Source organism: Mobula hypostoma, chromosome 10, assembly GCF_963921235.1.
Source record: "Mobula hypostoma chromosome 10, sMobHyp1.1, whole genome shotgun sequence".
In the NCBI taxonomy this organism is placed as follows: Eukaryota; Metazoa; Chordata; class Chondrichthyes; order Myliobatiformes; family Myliobatidae; genus Mobula; species Mobula hypostoma.
In genome coordinates this window covers 49978181-49998539 of record NC_086106.1, presented here as the reverse complement: position 1 = coordinate 49998539, position 20359 = coordinate 49978181, and the positions used below count along the sequence as shown (strand labels likewise).

General features: G+C 42.6%; 1 protein-coding gene across 3 annotated transcripts in view; it reads right to left on the bottom strand.

The window, feature by feature from the left end:
• The window catches only part of LOC134352889 (MICOS complex subunit MIC27-like), a 63999-nt gene extending 49240 nt beyond the window's left edge, over positions 1-14759 (bottom strand). The window contains exon 1 of one of the 3 annotated variants that reach the window (XM_063060469.1): positions 14550-14759. Coding sequence is in view for 2 of the 3 variants with exons in the window: in XM_063060467.1 (XP_062916537.1) it covers positions 14260-14274 (15 nt within the window). In the remaining variant the exon portion in view is untranslated. Of the gene's footprint in view, positions 1-14259; positions 14290-14549 lie in introns of those variants that run through there. The other 2 variants (XM_063060468.1, XM_063060467.1) reach the window with 2 other exon arrangements.
• Between the last annotated feature and the right edge of the window lie 5600 nt (positions 14760-20359).

Sequence of the window (20359 nt, the reverse complement as noted above, 5' to 3'; positions counted from 1 at the left end):
TTCCCCCAGGCCATAAAACTACCAAACTCCCTGCCACCACATACGATTCTCACCATGTTTTCTGTAAAACTTGTCTCATATATGTGCCTTATTATTTGTTAATTTATTTGTGGTAATATAACTGTGTTATGTGCGTGAGTTATATGTACTGCATTGTGCACCTCGGTTGGGAGGAATGTTGTTTTGTTTGGCGGTACACATCTGTACAGCTGAATGACAATCAATTGAACTTGAACTTGTACACAGTTTTTTGAGCATTTATGTGATATCTTGATTCTTCTATGGGACAGTGCTACAAGTAATAATCCATTTAATCCTCATTTAGATGTATCAAATCTCTAAACTAATGAACTTTGCACTTTTGGCACTGTGAGCAGGGTTTGAACGCTTGATATTACAGTTAAATGAAGACTTCCTTACAATTGTGATGGCTTGTTACTTAAATATCGTAAAGTAGGCATGCTACTGTTCCTCCATTCCTTGAGTAATCATCTTGTTTTAAACATGAAGTAAGCTCTATGTTAGAAGTGGAATGACAGTGCGCGCGCGCACGCACACACACACAAACCCTTATACCTTAGTATGAGAAGGTTGTGGGTTCAAGTCTTTTTTGGAAGCTTGAGTGTATGACTTAAATTTTGAAGGAACTCTGCACTGTCCATAGAAAGAGCAAACTAAATTCCCAATTGCCCATTCAATTAGGTATTATTTTAATGAAAACCTCCGTGCATTACCTGATGTTTATCCCTCAAAGAGAAAAAAGTTTAAAAGTAAGACAAATTGCTCCTTACAGACTGGTTTATTCTGCTGTAGATAAACTGGCTGCCATATTTCCTACAGTACTGTGACGATTTAGTTTTAAATGTAGTTTTGTGATTTGAGATGTTCCAAGATTGTGAAATACATTGTAGTGAATTTAAAATCATTATTATGCCTTTCATGCTCTTGGAGAAATGCCTGCATATTTGTATGACACCAATATTCACTTTTGTTTAAACAAAAAGAATTTTTAAAAACCGTTTTGCATTGGCAAACTGCATATTTTAACTCTCCCCAAGACCCTGCATATTTTAACTTCACCCTAACTGGCTGATTATATATCTGTATTAACAAGCAGGTGTACAGGTGTAAGTGGCCACTAAGAATATAAGCACTTTATTCCCCAGCGTGCACAGGACCAGATGGAGAAAATACAGCAGTACATTTCTATACACAAGGTTGTCCATTAACCAAACTCAATGTTAAAACTGAAAGACTATTTTGAATAACTTACACCCAAATACTGCTCAAATAAGATACCATCGACTAAGAGTAATTCTCTGCTCACAGTGTAGTCAAAGCCTTGAAACAATTTTTAATCATAACCATTCCACTTCAAAAAATACCAAGTTTGAAAAGTTGTTAAAAAAAAGTCGATATCATGAATCATTGAAATTATTTCTACCCAACAGAGTAATTGAAAAGTAAACTTTGTTACACTGATAGAGCATTATTGGAGTTGTTCACTGATCAGTAATGCACTGACAGAGTATTATTGGAGTTGCAAGTATAAACGTAATTTTTTTTATGACAGAAACCTACATCAGGTACTGACTTGGCTTAGTTACCATCAAAGAATCTCATTACATTCTGCTCCAGGTCACAATATGTCTCACCTCTGGACTTAAGCCTATTCTTATAACTACAGTGAAACTATTCAACAAAAGGTTCAAGTGTAATGTAAATACATCTGAGCTTTTCCCAACACACATAAAAGTTGCTGGTGAACGCAGAAGGCCTGGCAGCATCTCTAGGAAGAGGTACATTCGACGTTTCGGGCCTCCCCCTCCCATTTTCAAATCTCGTACTAGCTCTTCTTTCAGTTAGTCCTGGCGAAGGGTCTCGGCCCGAAACATCGACTGTATCTCTTCCTAGAGATGCTGCCTGGCCTGCTGCGTTCACCAGCAACTTTTATGTGTGTTGCTTGAAATTCCAGCATCTGCAGATTTCCTCGTGTTTGAGCTTTTCCCAAATTCAATTCAAAGGACTTGGGCTCACCAGCATTTATTGCCCTATCACCAATTACACTGAACATTGTTTACTTAGGAAGGTGCAGCCTATGATTAATGTACCTTGATTAAACTGTTGAAGATCCAGGAGTTTGAGGCAGGAACTTTGAAAAAAGAGTAGATTTCCAAATCACGACAGTACCTGCAGATGATGTTTCTATCTAACCATAAAAGGTGCTGAGTTACAAGTTGTTGCAATTAATCTAAATCATGAAAACGCTGTGGAAAAAGAGCAGAAGTTCACTGCAAATTTACAGCACTACATTCCTCTGGTTAATACTGCTGGGTAATGGTTATATTCCACAGGGCAAACTGTACAGCACTGTCTGTAAAGAGATCTGAAGATGGTGCTACAGACAGTACCTAAACAACTTAATTAGATTTTAGCTCTACTGTGGTCTTCAGTCCATTAATCTCCATTTAAATCACACAGATTTCAATAAGCAAAAGCAAATGTCAAGATGCCTCACTACGATCAGACTGATCAGCTTTGCAATACAAGAAACACAAGGCTAGTCACGCTTTAGCTCATCAGGACATACAGCTACTAACATCACTTGAGTTGCTTTTGAGTTTTTATAACATCCATGAATTTCAGTAACATATACAAGAAAAACTATTAAAGCAGATCTTCACTCACAATTTTTCCTGCAGTCAAACCTCATCAAAAGCATTGTGGAAGCAAGATCTGTGGGTTTGACCTGAGGTTAATTTGCCACTTGGACCTCAATACCTGATTCAAGAGTGTGAAAAGCCAGTAATTTGAGCACACAACAGCACACCAGGCAAATGCAAGGACTATAAGTGATGGGCTAAATCCAACAAGATCTGAATCAAAGTTGGCTTTTATTTTTAACTTCTATGTGTACAACATTGAAATACTGTTTTGAGGAACAAGGAAGTAAGTTTTTCATTTTCTTTTTTAGTTCAGATAATCTGGTACTGCCTACCAGATGACAATCTCAACCACTTTATGCACACTGACTTAATGAACCTGAACTATAAGAAAGGGTTTTATTTAAAGTAATTTATCACAAAGGTTTTACTCACTAAAAATCAATGTTTCTGGCTACTTACTTTAAAACACAAGTCTGTGAAAACTGGTAACATTTAATAATTGTTTTAATCTGGATAACAAGTCAAAACATCCAACGTATTTAAAATGTAAAAACTAACTTCTGTCAGATTATCAACAAAAAATGCTGGTGGAACGCAGCAGGCCAGGCAGCATCCATAGGAAGAAGTACAGTCGATTTTTCGGGTTGAGACCCCTTGTCAAGACTAACGGAAAAAAGAGATAGTAAGAAATTTGAAACTGAGAGGGGGAGGGGGAGACCTGAAATGATAGAAGACAGGAGGGGGAGGGATGAAGCCAAGAGCTGGGAAGTAGATTGGCAAAAGGGATACAAGGCTGGAGAAGGGGGAGTATCATGGGACGGAAGGCCTTGGAAGAAAGAAAGGGGGACGGGAGCAGCAGAGGAAGATGTAGAACAGGCAAGGAGTTATTGTGAGAGGGAAAGAGAGAAAAAATAAATAAATTTAAAAAATTGAAAATAAATAGGGATGGGGTAATGCCCCTCCTCCCCTTCTTACCCCATCCCTAATTTATTATTATTTTTTTTTTTGGGTGGTTCTGTTGGTTAGAAAATTAAATCAAATCCTGAGAAAGAGATAACATAGGAGTTATATACATGCCACCGAAAAGTAGCCAGGATATGGAGTACAGATTACAAGATAAAAAAGGCATGTAATAAGGGCTATGTTACAGTAGTCAAGGGGGATTTCAATATGCAGGTAGATTGGGAAAACCAGGTTAGTACTGGATCCCAAGAGAGGGAGTTTGTATAATTTGCAGAAAGGAGCCCTGAGGAAGCTGTGATCATAATGATAGAATTCACCCTGCAGTTTGAGAGGGATTACAGAGGCACTAGAGAGGAACTGGCCACAGTTGATTGGAAGGGGACACCAGCAGGGATGATGACAGATCAACAATGGTAGGAGTTTCTGGGGGCAATTTTCAGATATATGAAAAGTAAAAGACAGGCAAAAGTACCTAATAAGTATGTATTTTACATCAGGCAGAAATTCAAGAGTGTCAGAAAACAGAAGTGAGTGTAGTTTCTATCACTAAGGAGAAGGTGCTTAGGAAGCTGAAAGGTCTGAAGGTAGATAAGTTACCAAGACCAGATTCTGGAAGAGGTAGCTGAAGAGATTATGGAGACATTAGTAATGATCTGTTAAGAATCACGAGATTCTGGAATGGTTCTGAAGGACTAAGGGAACTGATGACTTTGTGGCCAAGTTTGAGACAATACAAAGATAGGTGGAGAGACAAGTCGTGTTGAGGAAGCAGGATGCTTGCAGAAGGACTTAAGACAGGTAGGGAGAATGGGCAAAGAAGTGGCAGATGGAATATAGTGTAAGGAAGTACACAATTAAGGCGTAGGCAATTTTCTAAATGGGAAGAAAATTTAAAACTCAAAGGTGCGAAGTGGCCTGAGAGTCCATGTGCTGGATCTCCTGAAGGTTAACTTGCATGTTGAGTCGATGGTAAGGAAGGTAACTGTAATGTTAGCATTCATTTCGAAAGGACTAGAATACAAGAGCAAGGATGTTACACTGAGGCTTTCTAAGGCATTGGTCAGACTGCACAGAGTATTGAGAGCAGTTTTAAGCCTCTTATCTAAGACATTATGTGCTGGCATTAGAGAAGATCCAGAGGAGGTTCACGAGAATGATTCTGGAAATGAAAGGATTAGCATATGAGAAGCATTTTATGGCTCTGGACCTATAGTCGAAGGAGTTTAGAAGAATGAGGAGGAATCTCATTGAAACCTATTGAATATTGAAAGGCCTAAATGAAGTGAATGTGGAGAGGGTGTTTTCTATAGTGGGTGAGTCTAGAACCAGAGCACATAGCCTCAGAATAGAAGGATGGCTATTGTTAGTGATTTTTGGGTTTAGGTTATTTGCATTTAGGAAATGGCTTTGGCTACCAGTCTTCTGTTCCTCGGATAATGCATTGCAGATTTAACCTGGAACAATGCATTTCCTAAAAGCTGTGAATCCCAGTCCACAGATGATACTCAAACAACAGGAATTCTGCAGATACTGGTGTCTGTGGGGTGGATGTGAACCAGATGTGAAGCTTGCATGTAGTTTCAAAGAAAGCATTATCTATACTTCGTAAATATGGTGTTCAGCAAATAAATATCGAGCCCCACATTGGGCCAGCAGACCTTTCCACCGAAAGCATCTCCGTATGATGCCTGCTGTAGCTGGTTTTGTCGAATAAAGAAGCTGCTTTGTTTCTACCAGTGATTTCATTCACGCAACAACATTTGGTGTCAGGAGTGGGATACCTTTGTGACCCATCGTGTGGCCAGCGATCTTAGCAGTCTAAGTGGGTATTTTCTAAAATAGCACTTACACTTGGATCTGTTCGGGTCGGTGGTACACGGGAACACGAGGTATCACGATCGCGGAGAGCTGAACTGGTAGATATAAAAGTAGTGTGCGTGCATGTATGTGTGTTTATGTAAGTGAGGAAACTTTGCGTGTTAACTTGGTGAGACAGAGCCATCAGTTGCAAAGGGTGGTTACCGACAGTTCGGGACGCTAGAGTGGGGGCGTGCACACTCGTTCAGGGAGCTCCATTTTAGTGTATACGTTTTGCAAGTGTGATGCAAAGGAGTACAGCAGACATCATGAGTTCAGGTGCTCAAAAGTGGCAGATTGTGGAGTAAATAATTTGCAGTTTTAAGTATGTGCTGTTTAACTGGCGCCAGTCCTTTATATTTTGCGTAGTGTGGGAATTAGTGTGGCAATATCTCAGGGAGAGGTTTTACCCAGATATATCTGCCAGGATGGCACCTATTGAGGTCAGGCAACGTCAGGTTGAGAATCCTGATGATCCAAGCCAGCTCTTGATAATGATTACAAACATTCATAAGCCCTTCTCCCCCCGGGGAGAAACAGAGCATTTTGTCAGAGTTGCCCTCACTTAAAGTCCCCTGTGGGAATTCAGAATCCTGGCGCAAGCTTGTGGAAATGGTTGAAATTCACCAGATGCACCCTAAAGATATACACGTGTTGGTAAAAGCGAAGCGCCCAAGGAATTTGTGGGACAGGGTGGCCTAGTGGGTGTGGGATGGTACCTGGGCAACTACTGGGAACACCAACAATGAAGAAAGATATCGCTCTTTTAAAGGGGAAGTGAGGCAGCGACTGAGGGGAGGTGAGAGTAACTGGGGAGCAATAATGGCAGTGACCCAGAGGGCTGATGAGACGGCCATGGATTATGCAGAATGTAAATATCAATTGTATGAGGAGTATTCCGGGTTAGATAATCCAGGGAGAGACGACCAAGTCTTCCTGAAAATGCTGAAGGAAAGTCTGAGCTCAGCCCACCATGAAGTTTTAGATTTAGGCATAACGTTGGGGTCAACCTACTCTGCGATAGTTTCATGGGCCAGTGAGATAGACTGAAGAAAGTGCAAGAGAAATCGCAAAGTGGCTATAGTGGATGCAGCTGCTGTGATGTCCCAGAGAGTTTGTTTTGTTTGCCGGCGAGCAGGGCACGAAGCAAGGAACTGCTGGAATAGACATGGGAGGGTAAAGGAATTGATAGGCTACAGGTGTGGCCATTTGGGACATGGTCGGAGGCAGTGTCCAAAACAGAGGAAAGAAAAACAGGTGAACGTCACAGCAGACACGCAATCTCTCACCCCATCGGTGCCCAGTCTGACCAATCTGACTGTCAATCGGATCATAGAGCGAGTAAAGACGGCTCCTAGGTCAGAAAAAGACATGGCAGAGGGCCCCACTGCCAGCGCTGGTGACCCACGGATGTACACGACGGCATTGTTAGGGGACGGCAATGCAATATGTTAGTGGACACGGGGACATCGGTATCAATAACAGACCTACCCTTGCCAACAACTGGACAGGCCATTTATAACAGGAGTGTAGGAGGGAAAACGTTGAAAGCAGAAAGAAGTGAGTTGCAAATACTAGAAATCAGGGGAGTGCAGCTTCCAGTGTACTTCTGAGTCTGTCCAGATATCGAGGGCACTATCCTTGGAATAGACATCCTAAGGGAAGCAGGAGTTGTTATAGATTCGGGAAAAGGAGAAATAACACGGACAAGTCAGGGGCAGCGAAGGTGTACAACCAACACCTGCCTAGCATAGTCGCAGCTGCCCCGATCACGAGAGACTGGAGTCAGGATGGAGTCTATGGGTTACTTTGTCAGCAGTTCCCAGCAATGTGGGCTAGGCACATGCAAGATTGTGGTCGAGTACAGATAAACCCAGTTAAAATAGAGGAGGGTCTATATAAACCCCATAAGCAGTACCCAATAAAAACTGACGCACTGACAGCTGTCCAGGGTATAGTGAAGGAACAAAAACACCAGGGGATACACAGAGAGACTGAGGCCACTACTAATTTGCCTGTATGGCCAGTAAAGCCCAGTGGATCATATCCATTAACAACTGGCTATACCGTCCTTAAGACCAAGCCAAGATTGCATCCTATAGTGTCGGGCCCTGCAACAATCCTGAATGGCTTCTCTCCAGAACGTAAAGTTTTTCCAGTCCCTCTGAGAGCAGACATTACTGCGAATAAGGCAGCAGGGGGACAAGAAGCAATTGAAATTGCAAGTGCACAGGAAGAAACGACAGAAGTTTAATAAAATTATATGAAGAGGTGGAGGCAGAAGAGGAGAGCTGGCGAAGAAAGGGAGCAAAGGAGCGACCAGATGGGAGCTGGGCACACGGGGTGGAAAGAGTTGCGGTGGCCCCACCATGTATTAAAGATTAAAGTCTGTCACGAGCCTCGTGGTCCATCAGGCCGGTGCTTATGCTGGTTTCCATGCATGAAGCGACTGAGAGTACGAGACTCCCCCCCAGATAGGACACCAGTCTATTGCAAAGTTAACCCCCAGCATTTTTGCCGGACCAATTTTCAGCTGGGTAGACTGAAGCATTGTGTGGTTAAGTGCCTTGCTCAAGGACACACATGCTGCCCCGGATGAGGCTCGAACCCACAACATTCAGATCGCTAGTCCAATGCCCTAACCACTTGGCCACGCGCCACACCCCACCATGTATAAGGCAGATATTACTGAAAGTTATATCATGGGGTAATTACGGGTTGAGGGGAACCTGGGGCTTACAGGGATAGAATGGCACAGAGAGCGTGACAGAAAACCATGAATAGCATGCTAAAGTGTGATGACGGTACTCTGAAATGAAGGCTGGTTGCTGAAGGGAGATGATTAGTTTAATAGCATAGAATAGAAAAGCTATTGGAAAATAGATGGGGAGGGATTTTTAAGTTAAAGTAGAGACAGCAAATTCCACAACTTCGATGGCATTTCAGACTGCACACGCCATCTGAAGACAGTCACCCCCAGTCTGAATGAGGAGCTGGGCCCTTTCAGCAGCCATGCTAGTGATCGACTAGACAGTTCAGAAGGGGATGCCACCGGTGAGAGGTCCTTGCAGATATTTACATAGGGACCACTCCAACCCCTTCCTGTACATCGATGAGGGGGCCTGTGGATGCTCCTGGAAAGAGAGTTTCAGTGACCAGAGAATGAAGTGGTGAAGAGAAGGATTGCGATTAAGCTGCAATCAGCCTACAGGTAAAGAGCCGACAAGGCACACGAAAGAAGCCGCATTTCTAAAGACTTCTTCAAATTTTTGGAACAACCTGTCTGCTTAACATTTGGTAGGTAGCAATTAGGGAGTGCTAGGGTAGATATCAAGGCACACAAAATTGGGGGGGGGGGGGGAAGTTTTGAGGCAGGGCGTTTTTGCTGCCCTATTTGAGTAGATCCTCCTAAATTGGCCTTTCTTGGTACAAATTTATTTTTGTTCAGGAGGGCCAAGAGGAGGGACTGTTGGAATGATTTTTGGGTTTAGGTTATTTACATTTAGGAAACAGCTTTGGCTACCAGTCTTCTGTTCCTTGATAAAGTATTGTGGATTTAATTTGAAACAATGCATTTCCTAAAAGTTGTGAATCCTAATCCACAGACGATGCTGGCGTCTGTGGGGTGGATGTGAACCAGAAGGTGTGAAGTTTGCATGTAGTTTCAAAGAAAGCATTATCTATACTTTGTAAATATGGATTTGTCCTTTGTGTTTAGCAAATAAATATCGAGCACCATGTTGGGCCAGCAGACCTTTCCACCGAAAGCGTCTCCGTATGATGCCTGCCATACCTTGTTTTGTCAAATAAAGAAGCTGCTTTCTATCTACTCTCTCTGGTGATTTCATTCACGTAACAACAGCCATTTAGAACAGAGTTGAGGAGGAATATCTTTAGCCAGAAAGTGGTCAATCTGTGTGAAATTCACTGCCACGGACCACTGTGGAGACCAAGTCAGTGAGTATATTTAAAGCAGAGACTGTTAAGTTCTTGATTGGTCAGAGGGCCAAGTGGCCTAATTTTACTCCTATATCTTATGGTCTTATAATTACAGCAGTATAGAAAATTACAAAATGTAGATTTTTCAAACAGAGGCACATACATATCCAAGGCAATGGATGTTTCAGCAACAAACAAAAAAGCTAGAGGTACATAGCAAATCAAGTAGCATCTAAAGAGACAAAATGCCCAATTGACATTTTGGTTGAGACCCTTCATTAGGACTGGGAATATCAAAAGGTGAAGGGAAGGTATGGACCAAGAGGTGGTGGGCGATAGGTAGATCCAGGTGAGGGAAAGGAGAAAGTGGAAATGATGGAAGAAGCTGGGAGGTAATTGTAGAAAGTGATGAAGGGATGAAGAAACTAGAATCTAATAAGACAGTGGACCATGAAATAAAGAAAAGGAGGTGATGACAGGATCTAATGGGAGGAATGTATGGATGATGGGCGTATGAAGAAGGCAGAGGAGGGGAAAGAGATGGGATGGGATGATGAGAATCAGTGGGATAAGGGGAAAATAAAGACAGATGGAAATGGTTACCAGAAGAGAGAGAAAGTAATGTTCATGCTGTTATGTTAGATATACCAAGATGGAATATGAAATGCTGTTCCTCAATCTGCATCTAGTCTCAGCCTAGCAGCAAAGGAAGTCATAGACAGTTTGGGAATGGGAAGTGGAATGAAAACAGTAGGCCACTGGGGGATTCCAGCTGATATGGCAGACAGAAGTCGGTCATCAAAGTAATCCCGTCATCTGTGTTGGACCTCATTGAAGGCTGCACCGGGAGCACTGAATGCAATAGATGGCCATGATGGACTCAAATATGAAGAACTGCCTCACCCACAAGGATGGCTTAAGATGTTCCATTTTGATGCTTTGAAAAGTTCACCAGACTTGATAGAAATGGAACTTTGTGCATCATATATTAAAGCTTAAAGCTGACAATTAAGGTCTAAATAAAAGTACTGGAGTAGAATATTTCACATAAGAGAAAGAATAACTAAAGATACATGACTAGAAAGTTAGAATTCAAAGGTGCAAAAAAACCCACGAATCTTGGGCACAGATACAACTTTACATTTCAAAATCAGTCTCAATCCCACAACCACATGAAACTACCCCAAATCTTGCAAGATCACTTACTCAGAGACTCTACTCCCAGATCACTCCTGGTAGGCTTTGAGAGCAGGTGAAGGTGGGATGAAGATTAAAAGTACTTAATATCCGCCTTCATATAAAATATAAAAACCCCCAGAAATACTGGAGAACTTACAGTCCACAGCAATTTTTAAATAAAATAAGGATAGAAAAGTAGAAATTGAAGAGGTCGAAAACTGCTAAACACCAAGGACCTGATGATCTGTACACCAGAACGTAGGAAGAGCCAGCTGGCTACAGCTTGGGTTACAAAATTCTACGGTTTCGAATAGCTCCCGCAGATTGAGGAAGAAGCAAGTATTATCCCCAGTTAATAATGAAGAAGGAAATATTAGGCTGACATTAGTAACGAAAATAGTAGAATCAATTACAAAGCATGTAATACCATGACATTTAGAAATGAATGATCAAATAAGGTCAATGTAGATTTCTGAAAAATCAGGGCAGATTAATTGTTTGCAGTGTTTCTATAATATTTAGTTGAATAAACCTGTGACTGGTGTATTTAGATTTTCAGAAGATCTTCGATAAAGTTCCAACTAAAGATAATTAGAAAAGGAACTGTGGGTAATACAGAAGCATAGATTAAAAAAATAAATTCTTCTCACACGGGCATGCTATCACTAGTGGACTACCACTGGCATGGGTAATTGGGCTCCAAGTATTTAAAAGCTAGATCAATGATTTAGCTGAAGGGACAAATGTAATATTTCCAATTTTTCTGATAGCATGCAACTAAGTGGGAATGTGAGTAACAACAACAAGAGTTCACGGTGTCACAGACAGGCTAAGTGGGAATGTGAGTAACAACAAGAGTTCACGGTGTCATAGACAGGCTAAGTGGGAAAGTGAGTAACAACAACAAGAGTTCACGGTGTCACAGACAGGCTAAGTGGGAATGTGAGTAACAACAACAAGAGTTCACAGTGTCACAGACAGGCTAAGTGGGAATGTGAGTAACAACAACAAGAGTTCACGGTGTCACAGACAAGCTAAGTGCACTCACCTACCATGTTATTGTCAACTCAATGTGGAAAAATGAGTTTACCAGCCACGGAAGAAAAATACGTATTACATATAACCAGAACAGGTATTGCCAGTCTTAAAGCACATTGAGATGGATAAATCCCCTGGGTCCGACTCAGTGCACCCTTGGACCTTGTGGTAAAGTCGGGAAGAGATACATACATCTTTAGCTACATGTGGAGTTCCAGAAAACTGGAAGGTAGCTAATGCAGTACCATAATTTAAGAAAGGCAGCAGAGACAAGCTAGGGGACTACAGACCAGTGAGCTGATAGTAGTGGTGAGAAAGCTACTTAAGGGGATTTTGAAGGACAAGATCTACCAGCATCTTATTAGGGATGGTCAGAACAGCTTTCTGCATTGGAAACTGTCTCAGAAATCAGTCTCTGGAAGAGGTAACCATGAGGATTAATGTGAGCAGGGCAGAGAGCATTATCTATATATTCTGCAGCAAAGCCTTCGATGAAGCCTTGTTTAAAAGGTTAGACCCCTGAAAATGCAGGAGGAACTCAACAGGTCAGACAGCATATACAGAAATGAATAAACAGTCATTTCGGGCCAAGACCTTCATCAAAACTGGAAAGGAATGGGAAAGATGGCAGAATAAAAAGTTGGGAGAGCATAAGGAGGACAAGCTAGAAAGTGATAGGTGAAACCAGGTGGGTGGAAAGCTAAAGAGATAGAGAAAAAGAAGTCTGAGTGGACCATAGGAGAAAATGAAGAAGGAGGGGTGCCGGGGGATGTGATAGGCAGGTGAGAAGAGGTAAGTTGTAGGGGAAAAGAAAAAAAATAAAAAATATAAATTACCAGGAGAAATTGATATTCATGCAATCAGGTTGGAGACAACCTAGACGAAATATGGGGTGTTGCCCCTCCATCCTTACAGCGGCCTCAACGTGGCAGAAGAGGAGACCATGGACTGACATGTCAGAATGGAAATGGGATTAAGAATTTAAATGGTTGGCCTCCAGGAAACTCTGCCTATGGCAGGTAGAGCAGGGGTATCAACAAAACAGTCCTCCAATTTATGCCAGTTCTCACCAATGTAAAGGTGGATACATAATTGGCTTGATTAGTAGGATGAAGAGGATAAAAGTGAAAGGTTGTTGCTCACTGTAGGCATGTATGAACTGCAGGGCCTAGGTTTAAGGTGAAAGAGGAAAGATTTAAAAGAGACTAAAGACGCAACGTCTTCATGCAGAGGTTGGTGTATATATGACACAAGCTGTTAAAGTAAGTGGTTAAGGAGGGTACAATAACAACCTTTAAAAGATATTTAGACAGGTACATGGATAGGAAAGACTTTGAGGGATTTTGACCTAATACGAGCAAATGTGGATCTTGGTTGCCAAAGATGATTTGGGCTAAGGACCTGTTTCTGTGCTGTATTACCTTATAATTCTAAGTATTGAGTATTTTGAAATAGTTGGAGATTGCATGCTAATGTTCAAATTTAACATGGAGGTGCATATGACAATTTGGAACAAAAAAATGCCACATTGGCCTTTAGTGTAAAAACGCATCTTGGCAAAACCCTGCACAGTTTAGGTGTTTAAAGAAAGATATCCTTGTCTCAACAGAAATACATCAACCATTCACCGGTCTAGTTACTGGGAAGGCAGGTCCGTCGCATGAAGTAAGATAGAGACAGCAATGCCTATATTTTTGACAGTTCAGAAAAATGACAAAACTATTAGGTGGACACAAAAGATAAATGCAGCAAGGATCTCTTCCTTGGCTACAGGGTAGAAATAAAGATCATTTTCAAAATAAGGAGCAGTTATTTAAGACTGAATTAAATATAAACTTCATCATGGAGAATGGTATTTGAAATTCTCTACCCTATGGGGCAATGGAGGCCAAGTCAATGATTACAATCAAAGCCAAATTTACAGATTTCAATATAGAAAAATAATTAATACAAATTGAAAAAAATGGTGCAGTTTGAGCGGCCAAATGGCCTACTTCTATTATTTTTCATTTTAGCTCATATATTATTGTCATATGTATCGACTGAAGTGAAAAGCTTTTGTTTACATGTCATCCAGATAGTCACTAAATACATAGAGGTAGTACAGAGAAAACAAAAACAGAATGCAGAATATACTGTTATACAAAAAACTGTGCAAGTAGACAAATAAAACAAGTATTTGCCTTTACAAAAGCTTTTAAAGCCAGTCTAATTGCACTGTGTTTTTTCTCATTAAGTGCTGTTGTGACATTCACACAAATTGATATGTTTAAAAAAGTGGAGACTTTACTTTTATCTATTTTGTGGATATGGTGATAGTCCTTCAAATGCTAAAAGCAATTCTATTATTATCATTACCCTTCCATATAACTTTTTCCAGAGTTTACTCTGCAACTATAAGAATAATATAGTGTTACATACTAAATAAGGGCAATATTAACATCTTACTTTTGTTTAGAAATATTATAAATTTTAAAAAAAGCCCTAAACTTTGGATTACAAAACTAATATTCATTCTTCACTAAGACACTTCTCACAATCCAGCTCTTTGACCAAGTTTAACCTCCCATCCCAGTACCTCCGCCTCCAAAACTGTCAGAGCATTTCTGAGAATCACCTGGGTACATTTCATTGCTAAAAAGGAACAAGTTGTATATACTGAAGATGTGGGGGCTGAAGATCAAACATCAAGAATCTAACAAGTTCAGCTCTTTGCGACCAGAGGCCGGGCGATCGGCCTGCACTCAGCCCAAAGCCGCGCCGTCGGGGACCGAACACACGGTACTCGGTTCAGCGGCAAAGCACCGGGGCCTGGGGCCGCCAACGCCCTCACCCTGCACCGTCTGGAAGGTTCCGGGCCTCTCTCCACCCTCAAGTCAACGCCTGGGCCGAAGCAGCGCCGCTCACCTGAAACGCCATAACGACGAGCTCCGAAGTCCGGGGCCGGAGAGAGCCGAGCGCCAATTGACATGCGCACTGGGCGCCCGGGCTCTGACTGAGACCGTTACCGTGGGGTAGGCGCGGTGTCAGGCCAAGTTCATCGCAATGCGGGCTCCCCAGTGAATTCTATTGATCCCCCTGCTGAGCGGAGACAAGCAAGTCTACGTCCTGTTCTCAGCCTCTCCTTCCGCTAATGTTAAAACGCAACAGGTTCTGCAGATGTTGGAAACGCGCACAAACTGCGGGAGCAACTCAGCTAATCAGGCAGCATCGACCTAGGGGGATGAAGAGTCGACATTTCGAGCCGAAGGGTTTAATCAGGACAGGAAAGGAAGAGGGGCAAAAGCCAGAATAAGATGGGGGAGGGAGGGGAAAGAGTACAAACTGGCAGGTGAAGGCTTGGCTTTATAGGCATTTTGTGTAAAGTCCGTCCTTTCCAGCTCCTCTGTGAATGAAGCTGTAAAAGAGAGAAGGAGGGAGTAATAACCAGAAGTTTAGTAACTTTCGGTAATTACCCTACCCTACCCTTCCCTTCTGCTATTCCCCATTCTGGCTTTCCTTTCACCCTTCCCATTAGCTCCTGCTGCTTCCCATTTTCCCTTCCTTCCATTGTCCACTTTTTAAAATTCCTACTGCAGCCCATCATCTTTCACCTATCACCTCACAGCTTCTTAATTCACTCCCATCCTCTACTCACCTGCCTTCCCTTCACCTATCACCTGCCAGTTTGTACGTTTCCCCTCCCCAGATCACCTCTGCCCCCTTCCTTTTCAGTGCTGATGAAGGGCTTTGGCCGAAATGTTGACTGTTTATTCCCCCACCAAAGATGCTGCCTGATTTGATGTGCTGCTTCTAATGTCATGCCTCCTTATCTAGCGGGTTGCTGCTGGAATGGACCTAATTCACAGGATATTTGGTAAACTGTTGTAATCAATCCTGATTAAGTGTGACCTCTCTCCATTGCTTTGCAGATGTGTGCATTCAGAGACCAACTTTTGAATCAACCACTGAGGTGCTGGGAGAGGATGGATCTTAAATAAACTGCGTAAAAATCCATGGTTCTTCCCCCTCCCCCCCCCACTAATGAACTGCTACTGCACAATGTCACCCCCACTCAGGAAAACACAGATCAGCTGGAAGGGCCTATTCCACCCTGTATCTCTAAATAAATAAATAACAGACAATCCATCCTGAACACTGTCACAGCCAATGTTACCAAGAGCACAGAAGAAACATTTTTATGATGTTTTCAAAACTTTGTTGAAAAGACCCAAAGCCAAGACTATAACTAGACACTCCCGAGTTATGGGGCAGCCCACTCTGCTTCAGAACTTTAAGAAGGGAACAGCAATTTGCCATATGGATCAGTTGAACCTACTCCAGGTATTTCAGATCTGCCCAGAGGATATCAAGTCCAGATGAATCCATTCCAGGTGTGTCCTTAGGGAGTCACTTAACCTTCCAGTGCAGTAGCTCCACTCCAATACTGACCAGATGCAGCCTTTTATCTCAGAAGTGCGGTATGTGGGCTGGGCTGCAGGTGACACTGGAACAGTGTGGGTTCAAGCTCCCCCCCCCAACATACTACTGGCTAATGTCCAGACCATTGAGAACAAAGTTGATGAAATGAGAGCAAGACTGACATAGCAAAGGGAATGAGGATCTGCTGTGAGCTATTTCCCACTGAAACGTAGTCCACCTGCTTCACCTGACTGTGCCATACAAGCTGAGGGCTTCTCAGTGGACCATATGGCAGCTTTGCCAATGACATTAACCAGGCCAGCTTTAAGAGTTTGTTACCAATGTCATCCTGTCCTACCAGAGGCTCAAACACCCTTGAGCATTGCGACACAACCATTGTGGGCATCGCATTAGTGTAGTGGGTATTACAGCTCAGGGCATTACAGATTTCAGAGTTCAATTCGGGTGTCATTCTATAAGGAGTCTCTACAAAGTTCAAGGTATAAAGCTAATTTTATTGTCAAATTATGCATTTACAATACAAGTCTGATATTTGTCTTCTCCAGATAGCCACGAGATACACATGAAAAAGTAAAAGAAACAAAACTTGCAGACCCTAGAATCCATGACCCCTTTCCCCACAGAATAAAACAGCAACAACAACAATCCCAGACCCCCCCAAAAAAAACAGCAACAATAATCCCCACATTCATGGCCCCGTGTCTCATCTTTGTTTTTTTCACAAGTCAGCTTGTGTTCTTGGTCCTTTGTGGGTTCTTGTCTCTGATCTCCACAAGGCAGCTCTCCGGACATGGCATAACACAGGATCCTTCAATGGAGATCTAAACAGTAAATCACAGGAGCCAACAGTTTCTATAACACAAGCAACACAAAAAGAGCAAGCAGAAGATGCTATTACATCTGAGGGCGTTCCAGAGTTCAGAGTTCAATCAATAGACTATAGAACTATTCTGTAAGGAGTCTTTGTGTATTCTCCCCACAGAATCCATGTGTTTTCTATGGGTCCTCAGATTCCCTCCCACAGTCTAAAGATGTACTGGGTAGGTTAAATGGTCATTGCAAAAATTGTTCCGTGATTAGTTTAGGGTTAATCAGGTTTGTTGGGGGTTGCCGTGGTGGCGTGGCTTGAAAGGCCAGAAGGATCTGCTCCACGCAGTATTGTGAAATCAATAAATAAATAGAGAGGCTTAGAGGAAAGAGAAGCAGAATAAAGGGTGTAAAGGTAGGAGGGTAGAATGGCTAAAGCGCGTGTATTTCAATGCAAGAAGCATCAGGAACAAAGGTGAACTGAGAGCTTAGATACATACATGGAATTATGATATAGTGGCTATTACAGAGACTTGGCTGGCACCAGGGCAGGAATGGATTCTCAATATTCCTGGATTTCAGTGCTTTAAAAGGGATAGAGAGGAGGGAAAAGGGGAGGAGGGGTGGCATTACTGGTCAGGGATACTATTACAGCTATAGAAAGGGTGGGTAATGTAGCAGGATCCTCTTTTGAGTCAGTATGGGTGGAAGTCAAGAACAGGAAGGGAGCAGTTGCTCTATTGGGAGTATTCTATAGGCCCCTTGGTAGCAGCAGAGATACCGAGGAGCAGATTGGGAGGCAGATTTTGGAAAGGTGAAAAAATAACAGGGTTGTTATCGTGGGTGACTTTAACTTCCCTAATATTGATTGGCACCAAATTAGTTTCAAGGGTTTAGACAGGGCAGAGATTGTTAAGTGTGTCCAGGACAGATTCCTGTCACAGTATGTTGACAGGCCAACTAGGGGGAATGCCATACTAGATCTGGTATTAGGTAACGAACCGGGTCAGGTCACAGATCTCTCAGTGGTTGAGCATCTGGGGGACAGTGACCACCACTCCCCGGCCTTCAGCATTATCGTGGAAAAGGATAGAATGAGAGAGGACAGGAAAATTTTTAGTTGGGGAAGGGCAAATTATAAGGCTATGAGGCTAGAACTTGCGGGTGTGAATTGGGATGATGTTTTTGCAGGGAAATGTACTATGGACATGTGGTCGATGTTTAGAGATCTCTTGTAGCATGTTAGGAATAAATTTGTCCCGGTGAGGAAGATAAAGAATGGTAGGGTGAAGGAACCATGGGTGACAAGTGAGGTGGAAAATCTAGTCAGGTGGAAGAAGGCAGCATTCATGAGGTTTAGGAAGCAAGGATCAGATAGGTCTATTGAGGAATATATGGTAGCAAGAAAGGAGCTTAAGAAAGGGCTGAGAAAGAGCAGGAAGGGGGCATGAGAAGGCCTTTGCGAGTAGGATAAAGGAAAACCCCAAGGCATTCTTCAATTATGTGAAGAACAAAAGGATGACAGGAGTGAAGGTAGGACCAATTAGAGACAAAGGTGGGAAGATGTGCCTGGACGCTGTGGAAGTGAGCGAGGTCCTCAATGAATACTTCTCTTCGGTATTCACCAATGACAGGGAACTTGATGACGGTGAGGACAATATGAGTGAGGTTGATGTTCTGGAGCATGTTGATATTAAGGGAGAGGAGGTGTTGGAATTGTTAAAATACATTCAGACGGCTAAGTCCCTGGGGCCTGATGGAATATTCCCCAGGCTTCTCCACGAGGCGAGGGAAGAGATTGCTGAGCATCTAGCTAGGATCTGTATGTCCTCGTTGTCCATGGGAATGGTACTGGAGGATTGGAGGGAGGTGAATGTTGTCCCTTTGTTCAAAAAAGGTAGTAGGGATACTCCGCGTAATTATAGACCAGTGAGCCTTACGGCTGTGGTGGGAAAGCTGTTGGAAAGGATTCTTAGACAGAGGATTTATGGGCATTTAGAGAATCGTGGTCTGATCAGGGACAGTCAGCATGGCTTTGTGAAGGGCAGATCGTATCTGACAAGCTTGATAGAGTTCTTTGAGGAGGTGACCAGGCATATAGATGAGGGTAGTGCAGTGGATGTGATCTATATGGATTTTAGTAAGGCATTTGACAAGGTTCCACACGGTAGGCTTATTCAGAAAGTCAGAAGGCATGGGATCCAGGGAAGTTTCGCCATGTGGATTTAGAATTGGCTTGCCTGCAGAAGGCAGAGGGTCATGGTGGAGGGAATACATTCAGATTGGAGGATTGTGACTAGTGATGTCCCACAAAGATCTGTTCTGGGACCTCTACTTTTCGTGATTTTTATTAATGACCTGGATGTGTGGGTAGAAGGGTGGGTTGGCAAGTCTGCAGACGACACAAAGGTTGGTGGTGTTGTAGATAGTGTAGAGGATTGTCAAAGATTGCAGAGAGACATTGATAGGATGCAGGCGTGGGCTGAGAAGTGGCAGATGGAGTTCAACCTGGAGAAGGGTGAGGTGGTACACTTTGGAAGGACAAACTCCAAGGCAGAGTGCAAAGTAAATGGTAGGATACTTAGTAGTGTGAAGGAGCAGAGGGATCTGGAGGTGTATGTCCACAGATCCCTGAAAGTTGCCTCACAGGTAGATAAGGTAGTTAAGAATGCTTAGATTTCATAAGTCGAGGGATAGAGTTTAAGAGTCGCGAGGTAATGATGCAGTTCTATAAAACTCTGGTTAGGCCACACTTGAAGTATTGTGTCCAGTTCTGGTCGCCTCACTATAGGAATGATGTGGAAGCATTGGAAAGGGTACAGAGGAGATTTACCAGGATGCTGCCTGGTTTAGAGAGTATGGATTATGATCAGATATTAAGAGAGCTAGGGCTTTACTCTTTGGAGAGAAGGAGCATGAGAGGAGACATGATAGATATGTACAAGATATTAAGAGGAATAGATGAAGTGGATGGCTAGTGCCTCTTCCCCAGGGCACCACTGCTCAATACAAGGGGACACGACTTTAAGGTAAGGGGTGGGAAGTTCAAGGGGAATATTAGAGGAGGGTTTTTCACTCAGAGAGTGATTGGTGCGTGGAATACACTGCCTGAGTCAGTGGTGGAGGCAGATACACTAGTGAAATTTAAGAAGCTACTCGACAGGTATATGGAGGAATTTAAGGTGGGGGGTTATATCAGAGGCAGGGTTTGAGGGTTGGCACAATAATGTGGGCCGAAGAGCCTGTACTGTGCTGTAATATTCTATGTTCTATGTAAATAACCAACCAGTAAAGATGCCCTTCAAGCTACTCTTTATCCATGTTTTGGGCAAATATCCTGTTGGGTGTGGTCTTTCATTGATTCTATTATGCTTCTTAGAGTTATTGTTTATAACTGCAAGAAAACAAATCTCAGGTCTGTACATGCTGATGTCTATACACTTTGATCATAAGTTTACTTTGAAAACATGCCAAAGGCTGGTTTCCTT